We start from the raw sequence: 20,149 nt of genomic DNA, 5'->3' as shown, positions 1-20,149 counted from the left end.
CGAAACGCGCCCGTGTCGCGTCAGACTAGAAATAAAAATGAATTTTGGAGAAGTGATTTTTGATTTACCTCCAACAGTGAAGCATAATGTACGAAAGATTGAGAAAATTCGTGTTAGAATTATTAATCTTACTTTTTCGGTCATATTTAATAAAATATATATATACATAATATATATATATGTATATATATATATATATATATATATATATATATATATATATATATATATATATATATATATATATATATATATATATATATGTCGTACCTAGTAGCCAGAACGCACTTTTTGGCCTACTATTCAAGGCCCGATTTGCCTAATAAGCCAAGTTTTCCTGAATTAATATATTTTCTCTAATTTTTTTCTTATGAAATGATAAATCTTCCCTTTTCATTATGTATGAGGTCAATTTTTCTTTATTGCAGTTAAAATTAACGTAGATATATGACCGAACCTAACCAACCCTACCTAACCTAACCTAACCTATCTTTATAGGTTAGCTTAGGTTAGGTTAGGTAGCCGAAAAAGTTAGGTTAGGTTAGGTTAGGTAGGTTAGGTAGTCGAAAAACAATTAATTCATTAAAACTTGGTTTATTAGGCAAATCGGGCCTTGCATAGTAGGCTGAGAAGTGCGTTCTGGCTACTAGGTACGACATATATATATATATATATATATATATATATATATATATATATATATATATATATATATATATATATATATATATATATATATATATATATACATTATTAAATATGACCGAAAAAGTAAGATTAATAATTCTAACACGAATTTTCTCGATCTTTCGTACGTTTCTTTTCACTGTTGGTGGTAATTCAAAAATCAATTCTCCAAAATTCATTTTTATTTCTAGTCTCACGCGACACTTGAGCGCGTTTCGTAAAACTTATTACATTTTCAAAGACTTTAGTTTACACATACACAACTGAATAGAACTTACACATCTTCGATTTGTTTATATCTACATTTGAGTGAGGTGGATGGGGTGAGGTGGTATTAATAGGGTATTAAATTCCTAAACACAAGACAGAACACGAAACAATGGGTATTGAATGGAAGTGATTGTAGAAAGCCTATTGGTCCATATTTCTTGATGCTTCTATATTGGAGCGGAGTCTTGAGGTGGGTAGAATATAGTTGTGCATTAATTGGCTGTTAATTGCTGGTGTTGACTTCTTGATGTGTAGTGCCTCGCAGACGTCAAGCCGCCTGCTATCGCTGTATCTATCAATGATTTCTGTGTTGTTTACTAGGATTTCTCTGGCGATGGTTTGGTTGTGGGAAGAGATTATATGTTCCTTAATGGAGCCCTGTTGTTTATGCATCGTTAAACGCCTAGAAAGAGATGTTGTTGTCTTGCCTATATATTGGTTTTTTTGGAGCTTACAGTCCCCAAGAGGGCATTTGAAGGCATAGACGACGTTGGTCTCTTTTAAAGCGTTCTGCTTTGTGTCTGGAGAATTTCTCATGAGTAGGCTGGCCGTTTTTCTTGTTTTATAGTAAATCGTCAGTTGTATCCTCTGATTTTTGTCTGTAGGGATAACGTTTCTATTAACAATATCTTTCAGGACCCTTTCCTCCGTTTTATGAGCTGTGGAAAGGAAGTTCCTGTAAAATAGTCTAATAGGGGGTATAGGTGTTGTGTTAGTTGTCTCTTCAGAGGTTGCATGGCGTTTCACTTTCCTTCTTATGATGTCTTCGACGAAACCATTGGAGAAGCCGTTGTTGACTAGGACCTGCCTTACCCTACAGAGTTCTTCGTCGACTTGCTTCCATTCTGAGCTGTGGCTGAGAGCACGGTCGACATAAGCGTTAACAACACTCCTCTTGTACCTGTCTGGGCAGTCGCTGTTGGCATTTAGGCACATTCCTTTGTTCGTTTCCTTAGTGTAGACTGCAGTGTGGAAACCTCCGCTCTTTTCCATGACTGTTACATCTAGAAAGGGCAGCTTCCCATCCTTTTCCATCTCGTAAGTGAAACGCAGCACGGAACTCTGCTCAAATGCCTCCTTCAGCTCCTGCAGATGTCTGACATCAGGTACCTGTGTAAAAATGTCGTCCACATACCTGCAGTATATGGCCGGTTTCAAGTTCATGTCGACTAAGACTTTTTGCTCGATGGTACCCATGTAGAAGTTTGCAAACAGGACACCTAGGGGAGAACCCATGGCGACCCCATCTACTTGCTTATACATGTGCCCATCCGGGCTCAAGAAGGGTGCCTCTTTAGTACAAGCTTGGAGTAGTTTCCTTAGGATATTTTCTGGTATGTCAAGAGGTGTACAGGCCGGATCACGATACACTCTGTCGGCTATCATCCCGATTGTCTCGTCCACAGGTACGTTGGTAAACAGCGATTCTACGTCCAACGAGGCTCTTATCCCTGTGGCCCGTGTGCCCCTCAGTAAGTCAACAAATTCCTTTGGAGACTTCAGGCTGAAGGCGCAAGGGACATAAGGAGTCAGCAGGCCGTTGAGTCGCTTCGCCAGTCTGTACGTGGGTGTGGGTATCTGGCTGATGATTGGCCGAAGTGGGTTTCCAGGCTTGTGTGTCTTGACATTTCCATACGCATATCCAGGTTTATATTCCCCAATAATCTTTGGCAGGTGGAGTCCGGATTTCTTGGCGTTCACAGTTTACGAAACTGTGTTTCGTAAAACTGTGAACCATCACCATCACCAACAAAGTCCATCACTGCTTGCTCTGTGATGGTAATCACCCCGCAATTTCCTACCGCTGCCCCCGCAGACAGGAAATTATCAAGGCCCAGGATGAAGCCAAAAGAAACAACTCGTCTACCTCCTCGACCAGAGCCCCAAGCGTTCAACTCACCACCTTAGCTCTCACCAGTCGACCAGAAGACTTTCCGGTCCTACCAACATGTGGCTCCTCCCAGCAGGCGACACAGCCTTCTCATTGGGGACCCAAGGTCCCACAGGCTCCTTCACAGCCCCCTGCATCACGTGCAGGCATTATCCCTGGTGTTCTTAAACTAGCGGAAAGGCTTGCAGGACCAGACAACCAGCGCTTTGTCAGTGAACTAAACGCATTATACATAGACAATGGCCTGGCCCCCATCATAGCCACTAGCGTAAATCTCACTGCCTCCTTTACCACTCCGGAGACTACCACCAGGACGACCAGGTGGTCAACTTCAACACCGACTCCAGAACCGCCCATGACCCTGGCGACACAAACAAAGGTAATTCCTTCTCCAGCTCCCAACACTCCTACCATCACTATCTCAGCAGCCGCGCTAGCAGACGTGCTGTCTACAAACGATAACAGTACCACCAGCGCTCCTGAAATAGCTACAACCACCAATCAACGACACCTAAACCTTCCTAAGGCTGCGAGACGAAAGACAAAAACGCCCACTACGGAGGTTACGGACTCCTCAGACTAGGAAATCATAGTAGGAGCTCCACCGCCGCATCACAAATACGACACCTACACGGTTCAAGACTTCCTCTTGGAGGCCACGTCACCAAACACTAACGACAGCACTGCTCAGCCAAAGTCGCAGGCAAAGAAAATACAGAAAACCTAGAGGTCTACACTAACCCCACCAGCTCCATAACTGGTATAGCCAGCCCTCCAGGCTGAAAACCATCATGAAGACCCCCATCCATCGCCACATCTCTAGTATCAGCCACTGATACAGATAATGACTCCAAAGAGCCTCCACTTACGGGCTCACCATAGCCCGTGCTACTGGAACTTATCGTTCTGAGTAGCGAATCTTAAACAACAATTAAACTTTGTTCAGTTATAGTTGTGTGTGTGTAAACTAAAGTCTTTGAAAATGTAATAAATTTAACGAAACGCGCTCAAGTGTCGCGTCAGACTAGAAATAAAAATGAATTTTGGAGAATTGACTTTTCAGTTACCATCAACAGTGAAAAAAAATATAAGAAACATTGAGAAAGTTCGTGTTAGAATTATTAATCTTACTTTTTCGGTCATATTTAATAATATATGTCTACAGGAAAGACTGCTAACAAAATATACTAATATATATATATATATATGTCGTACCTAGTAGCCAGAACGCACTTCTCGGCCTACTATTCAAGGCCCGATTTGCCTAATAAGCCAAGTTTTCCTGAATTAATATATTTTCTCTAATTTTTTTCTTATGAAATGATAAAGCTACCCATTTCATTATGTGTGAGGTCAATTTTTTTTTATTGGAGTTAAAATTAACGTAGATATATGACCGAACCTAACCAACCCTACCTAACCTAACCTAACCTATCTTTATAGGTTAGGTTAGGTTAGGTAGCCGAAAATGTTAGGTTAGGTTAGGTTAGGTAGGTTAGGTTGCCGAAAAACAATTAATTCATGAAAACTTGGCTTATTAGGCAAATCAGGCCTTGCATAGTAGGCTGAGAAGTGCGTTCTGGCTACTAGGTACGACATATATATATATATATATATATATATATATATATATATATATATATATATATATATATGTCGTACCTAATAGCCAGAACGCACTTCTCAGCCTACTATTCAAGGCCCGATTTGCCTAATAAGCCAAGTTTTCATGAATTAATGTTTTTTCGTCTACCTAACCTACCTAACCTAACCTAACCTAGCTTTTTTTGGCTACCTAACCTAACCTTACCTATAAATATAGGTTAGGTTAGGTTAGGTAGGGTTGGTTAGGTTCGGTCATATATCTACGTTAATTTTAACTCCAATAAAAAAAAATTGACCTCATACATAGAGAAAAGGGTTGCTTTATCATTTCATAAGAAAAAAATTATAGTAAATATATTAATTCAGGAAAACTTGGCTTATTAGGCAAATCGGGCCTTGAATAGTAGGCTGAGAAGTGAGTTCTGGCTACTAGGTACGACATATATATATATATATATATATATATATATATATATATGTCGTACCTAGTAGCCAGAACTCACTTCTCAGCCTACTAATCAAGGCCCGATTTGCCTAATAAGCCAAGTTTTCCTGAATTAATATATTTACTATAATTTATTTCTTATGAAATGATAAAGCAACCCTTTTCTCTATGTATGAGGTCAATTTTTTTTTATTTGAGTTAAAATTAACGTAGATATATGACCGAACCTAACCAACCCTACCTAACCTAACCTAACCTATATTTATAGGTAAGGTTAGGTTAGGTAGCCAAAAAAAGCTAGATTAGGTTAGGTTAGGTAGGTTAGGTAGACGAAAAAACATTAATTCATGAAAACTTGGCTTATTAGGCAAATCGGGCCTTGAATAGTAGGCTGAGAAGTGCGTTCTGGCTATTAGGTACGACATATATATATATATATAATATATATAATATATATAATATATAATATATATATAATATATAATTTAATATATATATATATATATATATATATATATATATATGTCGTACCTAATAGCCAGAACGCACTTCTCAGCCTACTATTCAAGGCCCGATTTGCCTAATAAGCCAAGTTTTCATGAATTAATGTTTTTTCGTCTACCTAACCTACCTAACCTAACCTAACCTAGCTTTTTTTGGCTACCTAACCTAACCTTCCCTATAAATATAGGTTAGGTTAGGTTAGGTAGGGTTGGTTAGGTTCGGTCATATATCTACGTTAATTTTAACTCCAATAAAAAAAAATTGACCTCATACATAGAGAAAAGGGTTGCTTTATCATTTCATAAGAAAAAAATTATAGTAAATATATTAATTCAGGAAAACTTGGCTTATTAGGCAAATCGGGCCTTGAATAGTAGGCTGAGAAGTGAGTTCTGGCTACTAGGTACGACATATATATATATATATATATATATATATGTCGTACCTAGTAGCCAGAACGCACTTCTCAGCCTACTATGCAAGGCCAGATTTGCCTAATAAGCCAAGTTTTCATGAATTAATGCTTTTTCGGCTACCTAACCTACCTAACCTAACCTAACCTAACTTTTTCGGCTACCTAACCTAACCTAACCTATAAAGATAGGTTAGGTTAGGTTAGGTAGGGATGGTTAGGTTCGGTCATATATCTACGTTAATTTTAACTCCAATAAAAAAAATTGACCTCATACATAATGAAATGGATAGCTTTATCATTTCATAAGAAAAAAATTAGAGAAAATATATTAATTCAGGAAAACTTGGCTTATTAGGCAAATCGGGCCTTGAATAGTAGGATGAAAAGCGCGTTCTGGCTATTAGGTACGACATATATATATACATAAATATATATATAAATGTCGTACCTAGTAGTCAGAAGGCACTTCTCGGCCTATTATGCAAGGCCCGATTTGCCTAATAAGCCAAGTTTTCATGAAATAATTGTTTTTCGACTACCTAACCTACCTAACCTAACCTAACCTAACTTTTTCGGCTACCTAACCTAACCTAACCTTTAAAGATAGGTTAGGTTAGGTTAGGTAGGGTTGGTTAGGTTCGGTCATATATCTACGTTAATTTTAACTCCAATAAAAAAAAATTGTCCTCAAACATAATGAAATGGGTAGCTTTATCATTTCATAAGGAAAAAATTAGAAAATATATATTAAGGAAAACTTGGCTTATTAGGCAAATCGGGCCTTGCATAGTTGGCTGAGAAGTGCGTTCAGGCTATTAGGTACGACATATATATATATATATATATATATATATATATATATATATATATATATATATATATATATGTCGTACCTAGTAGCCAGAACGTACTTCTCAGCCTATTATGCAAGGCCCGTTTTGCCTAATAAGCCAAGTTTTCATGAATTATTATATTTTCTCTAATTTTTTTCTAATGAAATGATAAAGCTACCCATTTCATTATGTATGAGGTCAACTTTTTTTTATTGGATTTAAAATTAACGTAGATATATGACCGAACCTAACCAACCCTACCTAACCTAACCTAACCTATCTTTATTGGTTAGGTTTGGTTAGGTAGCAAAAAAAGTTAGGTTAGGTTAGGTTAGGTATGTTAGGTAGTTGAAAAAACATTAAATCATGAAAACTTGGCTTATTAGGCAAATCGGGCCTTGCATAATAGGCCGAGAAGTGCGTTCTGGCTACTAGGTACGACATTTATATATATATATATATATATATATATATATATATATATATATATATATATATATATATATATATATATATATATATATATATATATATAACAATCTTTGGACAACACCCACCAGTGGGACTCGAACCCAGAAAGCACAACTACCTTCCAGTAGCTGGCATAACTAGTGTGCTTTAACCCACTACGCCATCAGACCTTACAAAAGAAGTAGATAGTTCGAGATATATATTTCAAACATCTCCACCTCCCGAAGGCACCAGATGAGTGAGGGGTCAGTCTGCATTTTTCGTCAAGCCGCTGTCAATGTGAGAGAACTCGTGTCCAGCTTATAAGCCTATACTTGCATAAACCACAAGTGAAGATTAACAAATATATATATATATGTATATATATATATATATATATATATATATATATATATATATATATATATATATATATATATATATATATATATATATATATATATATTGTTATGATCTCAGCCTACAGGAGAAACGAGTCTCCCTCCTTGAGAGTTATTCGTCAAGCCTGACCTGATTAGAAGATCTAGCGAATATTGAAGTGATAACGCATATGTAAAATAGTTGCTTGGATATGTATAACAGTTTGAGATCATGGGCAATGAAGAAGAAAACAGATAAATGACTGGCGAGGAGATGTGGACATTTTGCTGGAGGCGTGAGGCTCGCTTCCGGAGGACCTTGACCTCACTTGAGTGCCAGACATCGCAGGGGGAAGCCGCGCTCCATTTGAGCTCCCGCCAGAAGGGAACCCTAGTGATACATCTCGAAGAGAAGAGAAGTGTGTAGACGTGCCAGCTGTGGAACCGAGCTGGGAACGTTGTGGTATCAAGTCCTGGTCGACGAGCAGAGTTTAATAAGCTACTCAGAGGCATTTTCGTGGGCTGTGTGGAGCGCCCTGACCAGACGCCGTCAGAGGAAAAGCGCCCTCGATCAGTTAATCTGTGGTAAGCATGATATACGCCAGTTCATAGTGATCACTTGTAGTTGGTCGTGTGCCCAGCGACGGTAGCAATGTTTATTTATAAGTTAGACATGTTTTAATAAGGCAGAAAGCCTGAAATAGGAGAGTGAAGAGGGAGGAGCACGGAGCGACGTCCGCCCCCTCTGAGTGCTGGCGGACGACTGAGGGAGCCTGGCTCTTGACGGAGGAAGACCCTCCCAGCGAGTGAGGACCGCCGCCAGGCGAGGTGGAGTATGGACCCGCCCAAAACGGGGGAGTCCACTCTCACTGTATGTAGAGAACAGATAGAGGTTTGAGGCAAGCATATTGTGTGGTTATTTTTGTTTATGTGTTAAAGGGGAACATTTTATTGGAGTGTCGATGGGTTGCAGGTTTGTCTTTTGGGGAAGAAGTTGCTGAGAACTTCGAAGCCAGCAGATGAAGTAGCTGATGAGACTCCAAGGTAGTGGAGCAGAGGACCTCGAGCTGTGAGGAGAAGCAGCAGTGAAGAGGAGTGTCACGTGCTTCTGTAGAGGTGGAGAAGCACCATAGTTGCTCGGGGAAACTTCATGGTGTAGCAGCCAAGAGAGCTGTGGAGGACCCTAGCAGAAGGGTGAAGCACCGTAGTTGCTCAAGGAAACTTCATGATAGCAGCCTGGAGGAGCTGCAGAGGATCCTGGTAGTGAAGCCCGGAAGAACCTAAGGATATTAGGGTAGTGAACTTCCAGAGGTGGAAGGGGAAGTTCTGGTGGATTACTTATAGGGAGTTGATAGTGTTTGGTTGTCATTAGCGTGCAAGACGCAGTGAGAGGTGAGTGACTGTTGGCATTCTTATGTCAAGGAGTTTTTTATACTGAAGTATCAATGAACATTTATACTGGTATATGTTATTGCATTCAAATGCTGATTTTCTATATATATATGTTATCTTGCTGATGGTGCAACAGTGTATGTAGGCTTGATCAACTTGAGGAGGTTGATAGTATCAGGTGGTGAACCAGGAGATAGGATACCACTTGATAAGCTGATAATAGAGTTCTGATGGTGTTGGAGTGCAATCTGATTGTGATATTATAGAGTATAGGATTCATTATTATTATATGTGTGTATGTATCGTGTATGTGCTTTGTCCAGTAAATGTGTCACAATTTGCTGGTGTTTGCCCTTGTCCTAGTGAGGCTTCCCAGGAGGTAGTAAAATAAGGAGAGAGAGAGAGAAAGAACCAAGAACCACTGCCGTGGACAGGGTAGGAGGTAATACTAGTAAGTCATAGGGGATTGAGGAGATCATATCTCATAAGGAGAGAGTGGGGAGTCACAGCGGCTCGAGTGGGTGTGTGCACGTGACAACGAGGCTAAGTGCTGGAGCCGCATCTCCTAAACGTGTGACGTTGAGCCCCTCTCCAAGAGCCAGAAGCGCCAAGGGTGATCTCCTAGTATAAGCACTCTGCCGAGTTGTGGGTTGGGTTGTCCATAGAGAAGGATCAACGACGACAACACCAACCAACCCACAGTCTATAATAAATTGGGGGCCTGTGTCCGGGAGAGTGAACTGACACACCCACACCCTGTCCAAGAGTGGATTTGTACACCCCTGCTGAGATAAACTGTGTGACCGCAGGTGTATACTCTCTCTTGGGAAGACTCACAGGACAAAGATGGATAAGGTGCAAGCGTTTGTGGAGTCAGGCAAGCCTGAGGACTTGGAAGGTTGCACGAGGGATCAATTGAAACAAATAGCAGAAAAATGTGGCCTTAGGTTGAAAGCATCTAAAGTAGCTGGGATGAAGGATGAGATCCTGAGGCAGTTAAGAGCCAAAAATGAAGCGGCAGAGCAAGGAGCCCAAAAAGGAGCTGAAAGTGGAAAGGAGGATGATGGGCAGGATGAAGTGAGATCCCAGGGATCGAGTAGGAGCAGCAAGAGTAGCCGCAGTAGCAGGAGTAGCCGAAATAGGAGCTTGGAGAGATTCCAGTTAGAGCTCCAGATGCAGCAACAACGAGAGGACAAGGAGAGACAGTTCCAGCTGGAAAAGATGAAATTAGAACTCCAGATGAAAAATGAAGCAGAGAAGGAAAAAGAAAAAACCAGACTGGAAATAGAAAAAGAGAAAGCAAGACTAGAGGTGGAGAAAGAAAAAGAGAAAACCAGAGTAAGAGAACTGGAGTTGGAACAGGAGAAAGAAAAAGAGAAAACCAGAGTAAGGGAACTGGAGTTGGAACAGGAGAAAGAAAAAGCCCAAGTCGAAAAAGAAAAAGAGAGAACAAAACAAATGCAGATAGAAGCGAATAGAACCTTGGCTGAGCAAAGGATTGAACATGGGTTGCCAGAGAGCACCACCCAGGTATCACACCCACCAGATGTTAGGGTTAGGGAGAAGGACATTCCCTTGTTTGTTCCCGAAGAGGCAGAGAGCTTTTTCGAGCACTTTGAAAAAGTAGCCAGTATCAAGGAGTGGCCACAGGAGGAATGGGCCCAGCTGGTCCAGTTAAGGTTGACCGGTGCAGCCAGGGAGGCATACACCCAATTGTCACTGGAAGAGTGCCAGGATTATGCCACGGTAAAGAGCAGCATATTGCGCTCGTTTCAGTTAACCCCAGAAGCTTATAGAAAGCGTTTCAGAGAGATGGTGAAAGTTGGAGCATGTACGTTTGCTGAGACAGCAAGGGATCTGGAAAGACGATTCCAGAAGTGGATTGAGGCTGCTGGAGTTGGATCTTACGCTGACCTGAAGCAACTGATGGTCATGGAGAAGTTCTTGGAGATGATGCATCCCGAAACAAAGTTCAAGATCCAAGAAACAAGGATAAAGGAGGTGAAAGATGCCGCAGATAGGGCGGATATGATTACTGAAGCATACAAGAGCTTAAGAGAGAACAGAGTAAGAAGCAAGGCGAGACGCAGCAATAGCAGACCCAGTGGAGTCTGGGGCGGAAGAAGTTTTGGGGGGCAGACAAGCAGACCAGCTAGTTTTAAGCCCCAGGAAGGAAAGTTGCCGAGTCCGCCTGCTGGAGGTAAGCAGGAAAATAAAAATGTGCAGAGGAGACAAGAGTCCAATGAAGCTCCACAGAGTATGAGTAGTACATCTGGCCCGAGGAACTCCAATACGAGTGGGCAGAGTCAGAGCCACTCGGGGGCGTATAGGAGAGATTTCTCCCAAATGAGATGCTACAAATGCAACAGATCAGGTCACATGATGCGAGATTGTCGGCAGGGCAAGAGAGTCGTGGCCCTGACGACATGTGATCCCCGGAAGAAGTACGTTGATGTACAACAAGACAAACCACAGAAGGTAGATTTGATGAACGAGCGGTATAGGCCGTTCATTAGTAAAGGTTGGGTCGGCATAGAAGGTCAACCCGAGGTGGAGGTTAGTATCCTCAGGGATACTGGAGTCAATCAGAGCTTGATTCTGAGAGGCCTAATAAGAAATGATCGACTGTTAGCTGGCAGTAGGAGGATAAAGGTTCATGGGTTGTTGTCTAAGAGTGACATGCCCGTGTGTGCTCTCCAGTTGAAGTCAGATTATTTGTCGGCGGAGGTGATGTTGGGAGTGTGCCCCAACATACCTGTTCCAGGAGTCCAAGTGATCCTGGGGAACGACTTGTGTGGGTCCAAGGTGCTGCCAGAGCTGATAGTAAAAGCTGTGCCGGAGGTGAACCAGAAGGACCGCGGTACAAGTGGAACGCCGGACAAGATAGATCTAGCCAGCATCCTTGAAAATGAGGCAGAGGACAGTCAAGTCATCGTATACCCGGCCTGTATAGTGACAGAGTCGGACGTAGCCGACGAGGAAGACATTGGAGATGATATGGCAGTGTCGACTCCACCAAGGGAGGAGGTCAACATGGACATGTCTGGGCTGTTCGACGAAGATCGAGCTCAGAAGAATGAGGATTCGAGGAGACAGGAAGTGAAAATGACCCTACCTGAAAAGTTCAGCGTGAACCGAGCGGACCTGATTAGGGCTCAGAAAGAGGAGTTTATAGATCTAATCAGGGAGGCAAAAGGGGGAAATTCATGTCCGGAGTCCCCCGTGTATTACTACTTGGACGATGATGTACTAATGAGGAAATGGCGACCGGACAAAGCCGGCGCAGATAAGGTATGGTTGGAGAAGCACCAAGTGTTAGTGCCGAAGGAGTTTAGGGCGGCTGTGTTAGAACTAGCCCACTCCGTAGATATGGCAGGGCACTTGGGGGTGAAGAAGACCTTAAATAAGGTGCAGGAGCACTTCTACTGGCCGAACGTGTGGAAGGAGGTAAAGAAATATTGTAGGACATGTTTGGCGTGCCAACGTGCAGGTAAGCCGGCTCCGGCTATACCAAAGGCACCCTTAAAGCCCATACCGGCATTTGGCGAGCCTTTTGAGAGAGTCTTGATAGACTGTGTAGGTCCGTTGCCGAGGACCAGAAAAGGCCACGAGTACTTACTGACCATAATGTGCACGGCCACCCGTTTCCCTGAAGCAATCCCCCTGAGAAGAGTGACGTCGAGAGCCGTTCTGGATAGACTACAGAACTACATTGCGTGGGTAGGAATGCCCAAGGTTATCCAGACGGACCAGGGGAGTGTCTTCCGGTCGAAGTTGTTTAGGGAAACTGTGAAAGGATGGAGAGTAGAGCAAGTGCGCTCGTCACCGTATCACCCTCAGTCGCAGGGAGCATTGGAGCGTTTCCATGGAACGCTAAAGAGCTTGTTGAGGATATACTGCGCTGAGGAAGGGAGTAGTTGGGACGAGGCATTACCATCCGTGTTGTTCGCCATCAGGGATGCGGTAGTAGAATCACTCGGATTCACCCCATTTCAACTGGTGTACGGACACTCCGTGAGGAGCCCAGTGGGCGCGCTGAAGGAGCAGCTCACCGTGGATAGGCCTAAGGTGGACGTGGGAAAATATGTGAAGACTTTTAGAGAGCGACTCTCTAGGGCCAGAGATTTGGCCAAGGAAAATTTGAGGACATCCCAGGCAGAGATGGTAAGGTACCACGACAGGAAGGCGAAGGGCAGGAAATTTCAAGAAGGAGATCAGGTGTTAGTCCTGCTACCGGTAAAAGGAAGTATATACGAGTTGAGATTTTGTGGACCATATACCATCCAGAAGGCATTAGGGGATGTGAATTATGTAATCCACATGCCAGATCGTCCGAGGAAGTCACAGGTTTGCCACGTGAACATGATAAAGAGGTACTATGACAGAGATAAGCCTCTAGGCGATGAAGAACCGATGGAAACCCCATTGCAGGCGACGGTGCTGTGTGGAGGAGACGGAAAAGGGATAGAAGAGGAGAACTGTAAGTTAGAGAAGGCCGATGGCGCGAAGATATCAAATACAGAAAGCCTGGCCAAGATAGGTGAGCGTCTGGGTCATTTGGAGGATGACCAACGACAGGAGCTAGTGGAGATCCTACGGAGGAATAAGTCGTTATTCACGGACGTGCCTAGAAGACACCGCGGAACGGTGCACGAAGTGAATGTAGGGAGTGCTGAGCCCATCAAGCAGCACCCTTACAGAGTTAACCCGGAGAAAGCAGCGGCAATGAGAGCAGAAGTGAAGTATCTGCTAGATAACGACTTGGCAGAGGTTAGCGACAGTGACTGGAGTTCGCCGTGCCTCCTCGTGAAGAAGAGTGACGGCACGTACCAGTTCTGTACCGATTATAGGAAAGTGAATGCACTCACGGTCGCTGACTCGTTTCCGATACCGCGCATTGACGATTGCATAGATCGAATTGGGAGTGCACGGTATGTCTCGAAGATAGACCTGTTGAAGGGATACTACCAGATTCCCCTGTCTGAGGAGGCCAAGAGGATCTCAGCGTTCGTGACACCCGACGGCTTGTACCAATATAAAGTGGTGCCGTTCGGAATGAAGAATAGTGGTAGTTGTTTTCAACGAGTAATGAATCAGGTGTTACAAGGCGCGACTGGATGTGCAGTGTACATCGATGATATTGTGGTGTTCGCTGATTCCTGGAAGGATCACGTGGATCGACTTTTAGATTTGTTCGATCGGTTGGAGAAGGCCAACATGACGATCAACTTGGCAAAAAGCGAGTTCGGGAGAGCCCGCCTGGAGTACCTTGGATATATAGTAGGGCAAGGCGAGGTTGCTCCGGTAAGAACAAAGGTGGAGGCCATTGACAACTTCCCGGTGCCCAGGAGTAAGAAAGAATTGTTGAGATACCTCGGTATGATTGGGTATTACCGGAAGTTCTGTGAAAATTTCTCCACCGTAGCCGCTCCTATGACGAGTTTGCTATCAAAGAGCAAGAAGTGGGAGTGGAATGGAACAGCACAAGAAGCGTTTGAGAAGACCAAAAGACTGTTGACTGAGGCACCTGTACTAGTGTCGCCAGATTTTGAAGCGCCGTTTACGTTATTTGTAGATGCCAGTGATATAGGGGCCGGAGCTGTACTGACGCAGCAGAATGATGGAATTTACCGCCCCGTGTCCTTCTTCTCGAAGAAGTTCGTTAAGCACCAGAGGTCGTACAGTACAGTTGAGAAAGAGACTTTGGCCCTGGTGATGGCATTGAAACATTTTGAAGTGTATGTGAGAGGGGGGGGACACCCAGTGACGGTGTATACAGACCATAATCCCCTAGTTTTCCTGAAGAAAATGAAGCATGCAAACCAGAGATTAACCAGATGGTTTTTATCGCTCCAAGAGTATGACCTGGTGATAACGCACATAAGAGGGCGAGACAATGTAGTGGCTGATGCGTTATCTCGAGCCTAGCCACTAGAATAACTCTCAAAAATAAGGGGAGGGGAGTGTTATGATCTCAGCCTACAGGAGAAACGAGTCTCCCTCCTTGAGAGTTATTCGTCAAGCCTGACCTGATTAGAAGATCTAGCGAATATTGAAGTGATAACGCATATGTAAAATAGTTGCTTGGATATGTATAACAGTTTGAGATCATGGGCAATGAAGAAGAAAACAGATAAATGACTGGCGAGGAGATGTGGACATTTTGCTGGAGGCATGAGGCTCGCTTCCGGAGGACCTTGACCTCACTTGAGTGCCAGACATCGCAGGGGGAAGCCGCGCTCCATTTGAGCTCCCGCCAGAAGGGAACCCCTAGTGATACATCTCGAAGAGAAGAGAAGTGTGTAGACGTGCCAGCTGTGGAACCGAGCTGGGAACGTTGTGGTATCAAGTCCTGGTCGACGAGCAGAGTTTAATAAGCTACTCAGAGGCATTTTCGTGGGCTGTGTGGAGCGCCCTGACCAGACGCCGTCAGAGGAAAAGCGCCCTCGATCAGTTAATCTGTGGTAAGCACGATATACGCCAGTTCATAGTGATCACTTGTAGTTGGTCGTGTGCCCAGCGACGGTAGCAATGTTTATTTATAAGTTAGACATGTTTTAATAAGGCAGAAAGCCTGAAATAGGAGAGTGAAGAGGGAGGAGCACGGAGCGACGTCCGCCCCCTCTGAGTGCTGGCGGACGACTGAGGGAGCCTGGCTCTTGACGGAGGAAGACCCTCCCAGCGAGTGAGGACCGCCGCCAGGCGAGGTGGAGTATGGACCCGCCCAAAACGGGGGAGTCCACTCTCACTGTATGTAGAGAACAGATAGAGGTTTGAGGCAAGCATATTGTGTGGTTATTTTTGTTTATGTGTTAAAGGGGAACATTTTATTGGAGTGTCGATGGGTTGCAGGTTTGTCTTTTGGGGAAGAAGTTGCTGAGAACTTCGAAGCCAGCAGATGAAGTAGCTGATGAGACTCCAAGGTAGTGGAGCAGAGGACCTCGAGCTGTGAGGAGAAGCAGCAGTGAAGAGGAGTGTTACGTGCTTCTGTAGAGGTGGAGAAGCACCATAGTTGCTCGGGGAAACTTCATGGTGTAGCAGCCAAGAGAGCTGTGGAGGACCCTAGCAGAAGGGTGAAGCACCGTAGTTGCTCAAGGAAACTTCATGATAGCAGCCTGGAGGAGCTGCAGAGGATCCTGGTAGTGAAGCCCGGAAGAACCTAAGGATATTAGGGTAGTGAACTTCCAGAGGTGGAAGGGGAAGTTCTGGTGGATTACTTATAGGGAGTTGATAGTGTTTGGTTGTCATTAGCGTGCAAGACGCAGTGAGAGGTGAGTGACTGTTGGCATTCTTATGTCAAGGAGTTTTTTATACTGAAGTATCAATGAACATTTATACTGGTATATGTTATTGCATTCAAATGCTGATTTTCTATATATATATGTTATCTTGCTGATGGTGCAACAGTGTATGTAGGCTTGATCAACTTGAGGAGGTTGATAGTATCAGGTGGTGAACCAGGAGATAGGATACCACTTGATAAGCTGATAATAGAGTTCTGATGGTGTTGGAGTGCAATCTGATTGTGATATTATAGAGTATAGGATTCATTATTATTATATGTGTGTATGTATCGTGTATGTGCTTTGTCCAGTAAATGTGTCACAATTTGCTGGTGTTTGCCCTTGTCCTAGTGAGGCTTCCCAGGAGGTAGTAAAATAAGGAGAGAGAGAGAGAAAGAACCAAGAACCACTGCCGTGGACAGGGTAGGAGGTAATACTAGTAAGTCATAGGGGATTGAGGAGATCATATCTCATAAGGAGAGAGTGGGGAGTCACAGCGGCTCGAGTGGGTGTGTGCACGTGACAACGAGGCTAAGTGTTGGAGCCGCATCCCCTAAACGTGTGACGTTGAGCCCCTCTCCAAGAGCCAGAAGCGCCAAGGGTGATCTCCTAGTATAAGCACTCTGCCGAGTTGTGGGTTGGGTTGTCCATAGAGAAGGATCAACGACGACAACACCAACCAACCCACAGTCTATAATAATATATATACATATATATTAGTATATTTTGTTAGCAGTCTTTCCTGTAGACATATATTATTAAATATGACCGAAAAAGTAAGATTAATAATTCTAACACGAATTTTCTCAATGTTTCTTATATTTTTTTTCACTGTTGATGGTAATTGAAAAGTCAATTCTCCAAAATTCATTTTTATTTCTAGTCTGACGCGACACTTGAGCGCGTTTCGTAAAATTTATTACATTTTCAAAGACTTTAGTTTACACACACACAACTATAACTGAACAAAGTTTAATTGTTGTTTAAGATTCGCTACTCAGAACGATAAGTTCCAGTAGCACGGGCTATGGTGAGCCCGTAAGTGGAGGCTCTTTGGAGTCATTATCTGTATCAGTGGCTGATACTAGAGATGTGGCGATGGATGGGGGTCTTCATGATGGTTTTCAGCCTGGAGGGCTGGCTATACCAGTTATGGAGCTGGTGGGGTTAGTGTAGACCTCTAGGTTTTCTGTATTTTCTTTGCCTGCGACTTTGGCTGAGCAGTGCTGTCGTTAGAGTTTGGTGACGTGGCCTCCAAGAGGAAGTCTTGAACCGTGTAGGTGTCGTATTTGTGATGCGGCGGTGGAGCTCCTACTATGATTTCCTAGTCTGAGGAGTCCGTAACCTCTGTAGTGGGCGTTTTTGTCTTTCGTCTCGCAGCCTTAGGTAGGTTTAGGTGTCGTTGATTGGTGGTTGTAGCTATTTCAGGAGCGCTGGTGGTACTGTTATCGTTTGTAGACAGCACGTCTGCTAGCGCGGCTGCTGAGATAGTGATGGTAGGAGTGTTGGGAGCTGGAGAAGGAATTACCTTTGTTTGTGTCGCCAGGGTCATGGGCGGTTCTGGAGTCGGTGTTGAAGTTGACCACCTGGTCGTCCTGGTGGTAGTCTCCGGAGTGGTAAAGGAGGCAGTGAGATTTACGCTAGTGGCTATGATGGGGGCCAGGCCATTGTCTATGTATAATGCGTTTAGTTCACTGACAAAGCGCTGGTTGTCTGGTCCTGCAAGCCTTTCCGCTAGTTTAAGAACACCAGGGATAATGCCTGCACGTGATGCAGGGGGCTGTGAAGGAGCCTGTAGGACCTTGGGTCCCCAATGAGAAGGCTGTGTCGCCTGCTGGGAGGAGCCACATGTTGGTAGGACTGGAAAGTCTTCTGGTCGACTAGTGAGAGCTAAGGTGGTGAGTTGAACGCTTGGGGCTCTGGTCGAGGAGGTAGACGAGTTGTTTCTTTTGGCTTCATCCTGGGCCTTGATAATTTCCTGTCTGCGGGGGCAGCGGTAGGAAATTGCGGGGTGATTACCATCACAGAGCAAGCAGTGATGGACTTTGTTGGTGATGGTGATGGTTCACAGTTTTACGAAACACAGTTTCGTAAACTGTGAACGCCAAGAAATCCGGACTCCACCTGCCAAAGATTATTGGGGAATATAAACCTGGATATGCGTATGGAAATGTCAAGACACACAAGCCTGGAAACCCACTTCGGCCAATCATCAGCCAGATACCCACACCCACGTACAGACTGGCGAAGCGACTCAACGGCCTGCTGACTCCTTATGTCCCTTGCGCCTTCAGCCTGAAGTCTCCAAAGGAATTTGTTGACTTACTGAGGGGCACACGGGCCACAGGGATAAGAGCCTCTTTGGACGTAGAATCGCTGTTTACCAACGTACCTGTGGACGAGACAATCGGGATGATAGCCGACAGAGTGTATCGTGATCCGGCCTGTACACCTCTTGACATACCAGAAAATATCCTAAGGAAACTACTCCAAGCTTGTACTAAAGAGGCACCCTTCTTGAGCCCGGATGGGCACATGTATAAGCAAGTAGATGGGGTCGCCATGGGTTCTCCCCTAGGTGTCCTGTTTGCAAACTTCTACATGGGTACCATCGAGCAAAAAGTCTTAGTCGACATGAACTTGAAACCGGCCATATACTGCAGGTATGTGGACGACATTTTTACACAGGTACCTGATGTCAGACATCTGCAGGAGCTGAAGGAGGCATTTGAGCAGAGTTCCGTGCTGCGTTTCACTTACGAGATGGAAAAGGATGGGAAGCTGCCCTGCCCATGGTTGTTAAGTAGCTGTCTTTAAAGTGCCACTGGATGGATATTAACGTAACGTAAACTCATGGATGTAGTAGTTTAGTTCTTTGTTAATAAACTGTTGATTTTTATAGAAAACGGTATTTTATGTCAACCCTTCATACCCGAATTTCCCTTCATGCTCCCGGGAAATTCGAAACCTGATTTGTTGTGAGAATCTAGGATCCACCCGTACTTAGTTGCACCTGCACTAAGCGGAGGTCAACGACCTAGTGGATGGGCCACCACTTACGGGCTATTCATGCTCGTGCCACCTTTTGGGTGGCTTAATCTTTAACAATCAATCAATCATAGATGGCTTACCATGCTAATGAGGAGGTTGGCGATCTCCTTGAAGAGCGTGACGATGCGGTCTGGCTTGCGGTAGGCGGAACAACTGACCCAGAGCAGACAGATGCAGTGCATTAGCGGTGGGATGAGAAGGGCAGTGTCTTGGAACTCCCCACCTTCCAGTCCTTCCAGCAGCGGCTTCAGGGGCGTCAGGTGCACCATGATGTCTCGCGACTCCTCAACCGCTGACACAACATAAACACTTATACTGGCTACTTATTATTTCTTCTAGGAATATTTTTATTACAAATGATAATGAAGAAAATAAATGAAAGTGTGAGCTAATAGCTGCTAACCTTCATCGCCTCATATGAATATATTATTAGTATTTCATTAGGAAAAAATTAATTTCGTGTTAGGTTAAACTTATAATAGTTACAGAACGAAGCTGGAATCCATTGTGTTTCAAAGCCTGCAAAGGATAAGTAACTTATTCCCCCCCCCCCCCTCTCATATCTACATATTCACAGAATAGGTTAATGCTAATCAGTCTAGAAATGCATGATCTCTGAAGGAGTAAAGTTTTGAGAATTAAACACCGAGCATGAAACTGTTGATTGTCCAGCACCTTGTGTAGTGACTATTTCACCTTCTCTTTTCGAAACACTCACTTTCAGAAAGTCCAGTTGTGACTGGACTTTTACATCAAAATAAGTCTGCCAACATCTCTGCAATTTTAAAGAATCTGCTATGCCGACCAATTCACTCAGAACGGGTCAAAATTGGAAACTGTTTCCGAATCAAACCTGTGCTTCAGATGTCAACCTCATCACCCAGTACAGGGTCTTGTCACTCATATGAATGCTTGTCGCAGCTTCATTATCATTCAGTCCTCA

At 43.8% G+C, this 20,149-nt stretch overlaps 1 protein-coding gene across 1 annotated transcript in view; it reads right to left on the bottom strand.

The window, feature by feature from the left end:
- Positions 1-19,488, bottom strand: part of LOC138368497 (dynein beta chain, ciliary-like) — a 118,521-nt gene extending 99,033 nt beyond the window's left edge. Inside the window, exon 1 of the mRNA XM_069331018.1 lies at positions 19,287-19,488. Coding sequence (XP_069187119.1) covers positions 19,287-19,475 — 189 coding nt within the window. The 5' untranslated portion in view covers positions 19,476-19,488. The remainder of the gene's footprint in view (positions 1-19,286) is intronic.
- Positions 19,489-20,149: the final 661 nt, after the last annotated feature.

The sequence above is a fragment of the Procambarus clarkii genome, chromosome 25, assembly GCF_040958095.1.
Source record: "Procambarus clarkii isolate CNS0578487 chromosome 25, FALCON_Pclarkii_2.0, whole genome shotgun sequence".
Lineage (NCBI taxonomy): Eukaryota > Metazoa > Arthropoda > Malacostraca > Decapoda > Cambaridae > Procambarus > Procambarus clarkii.
The sequence above is the reverse complement of the archived record's forward strand: the minus strand, read 5'-3'. Positions and strand labels throughout refer to the sequence as shown.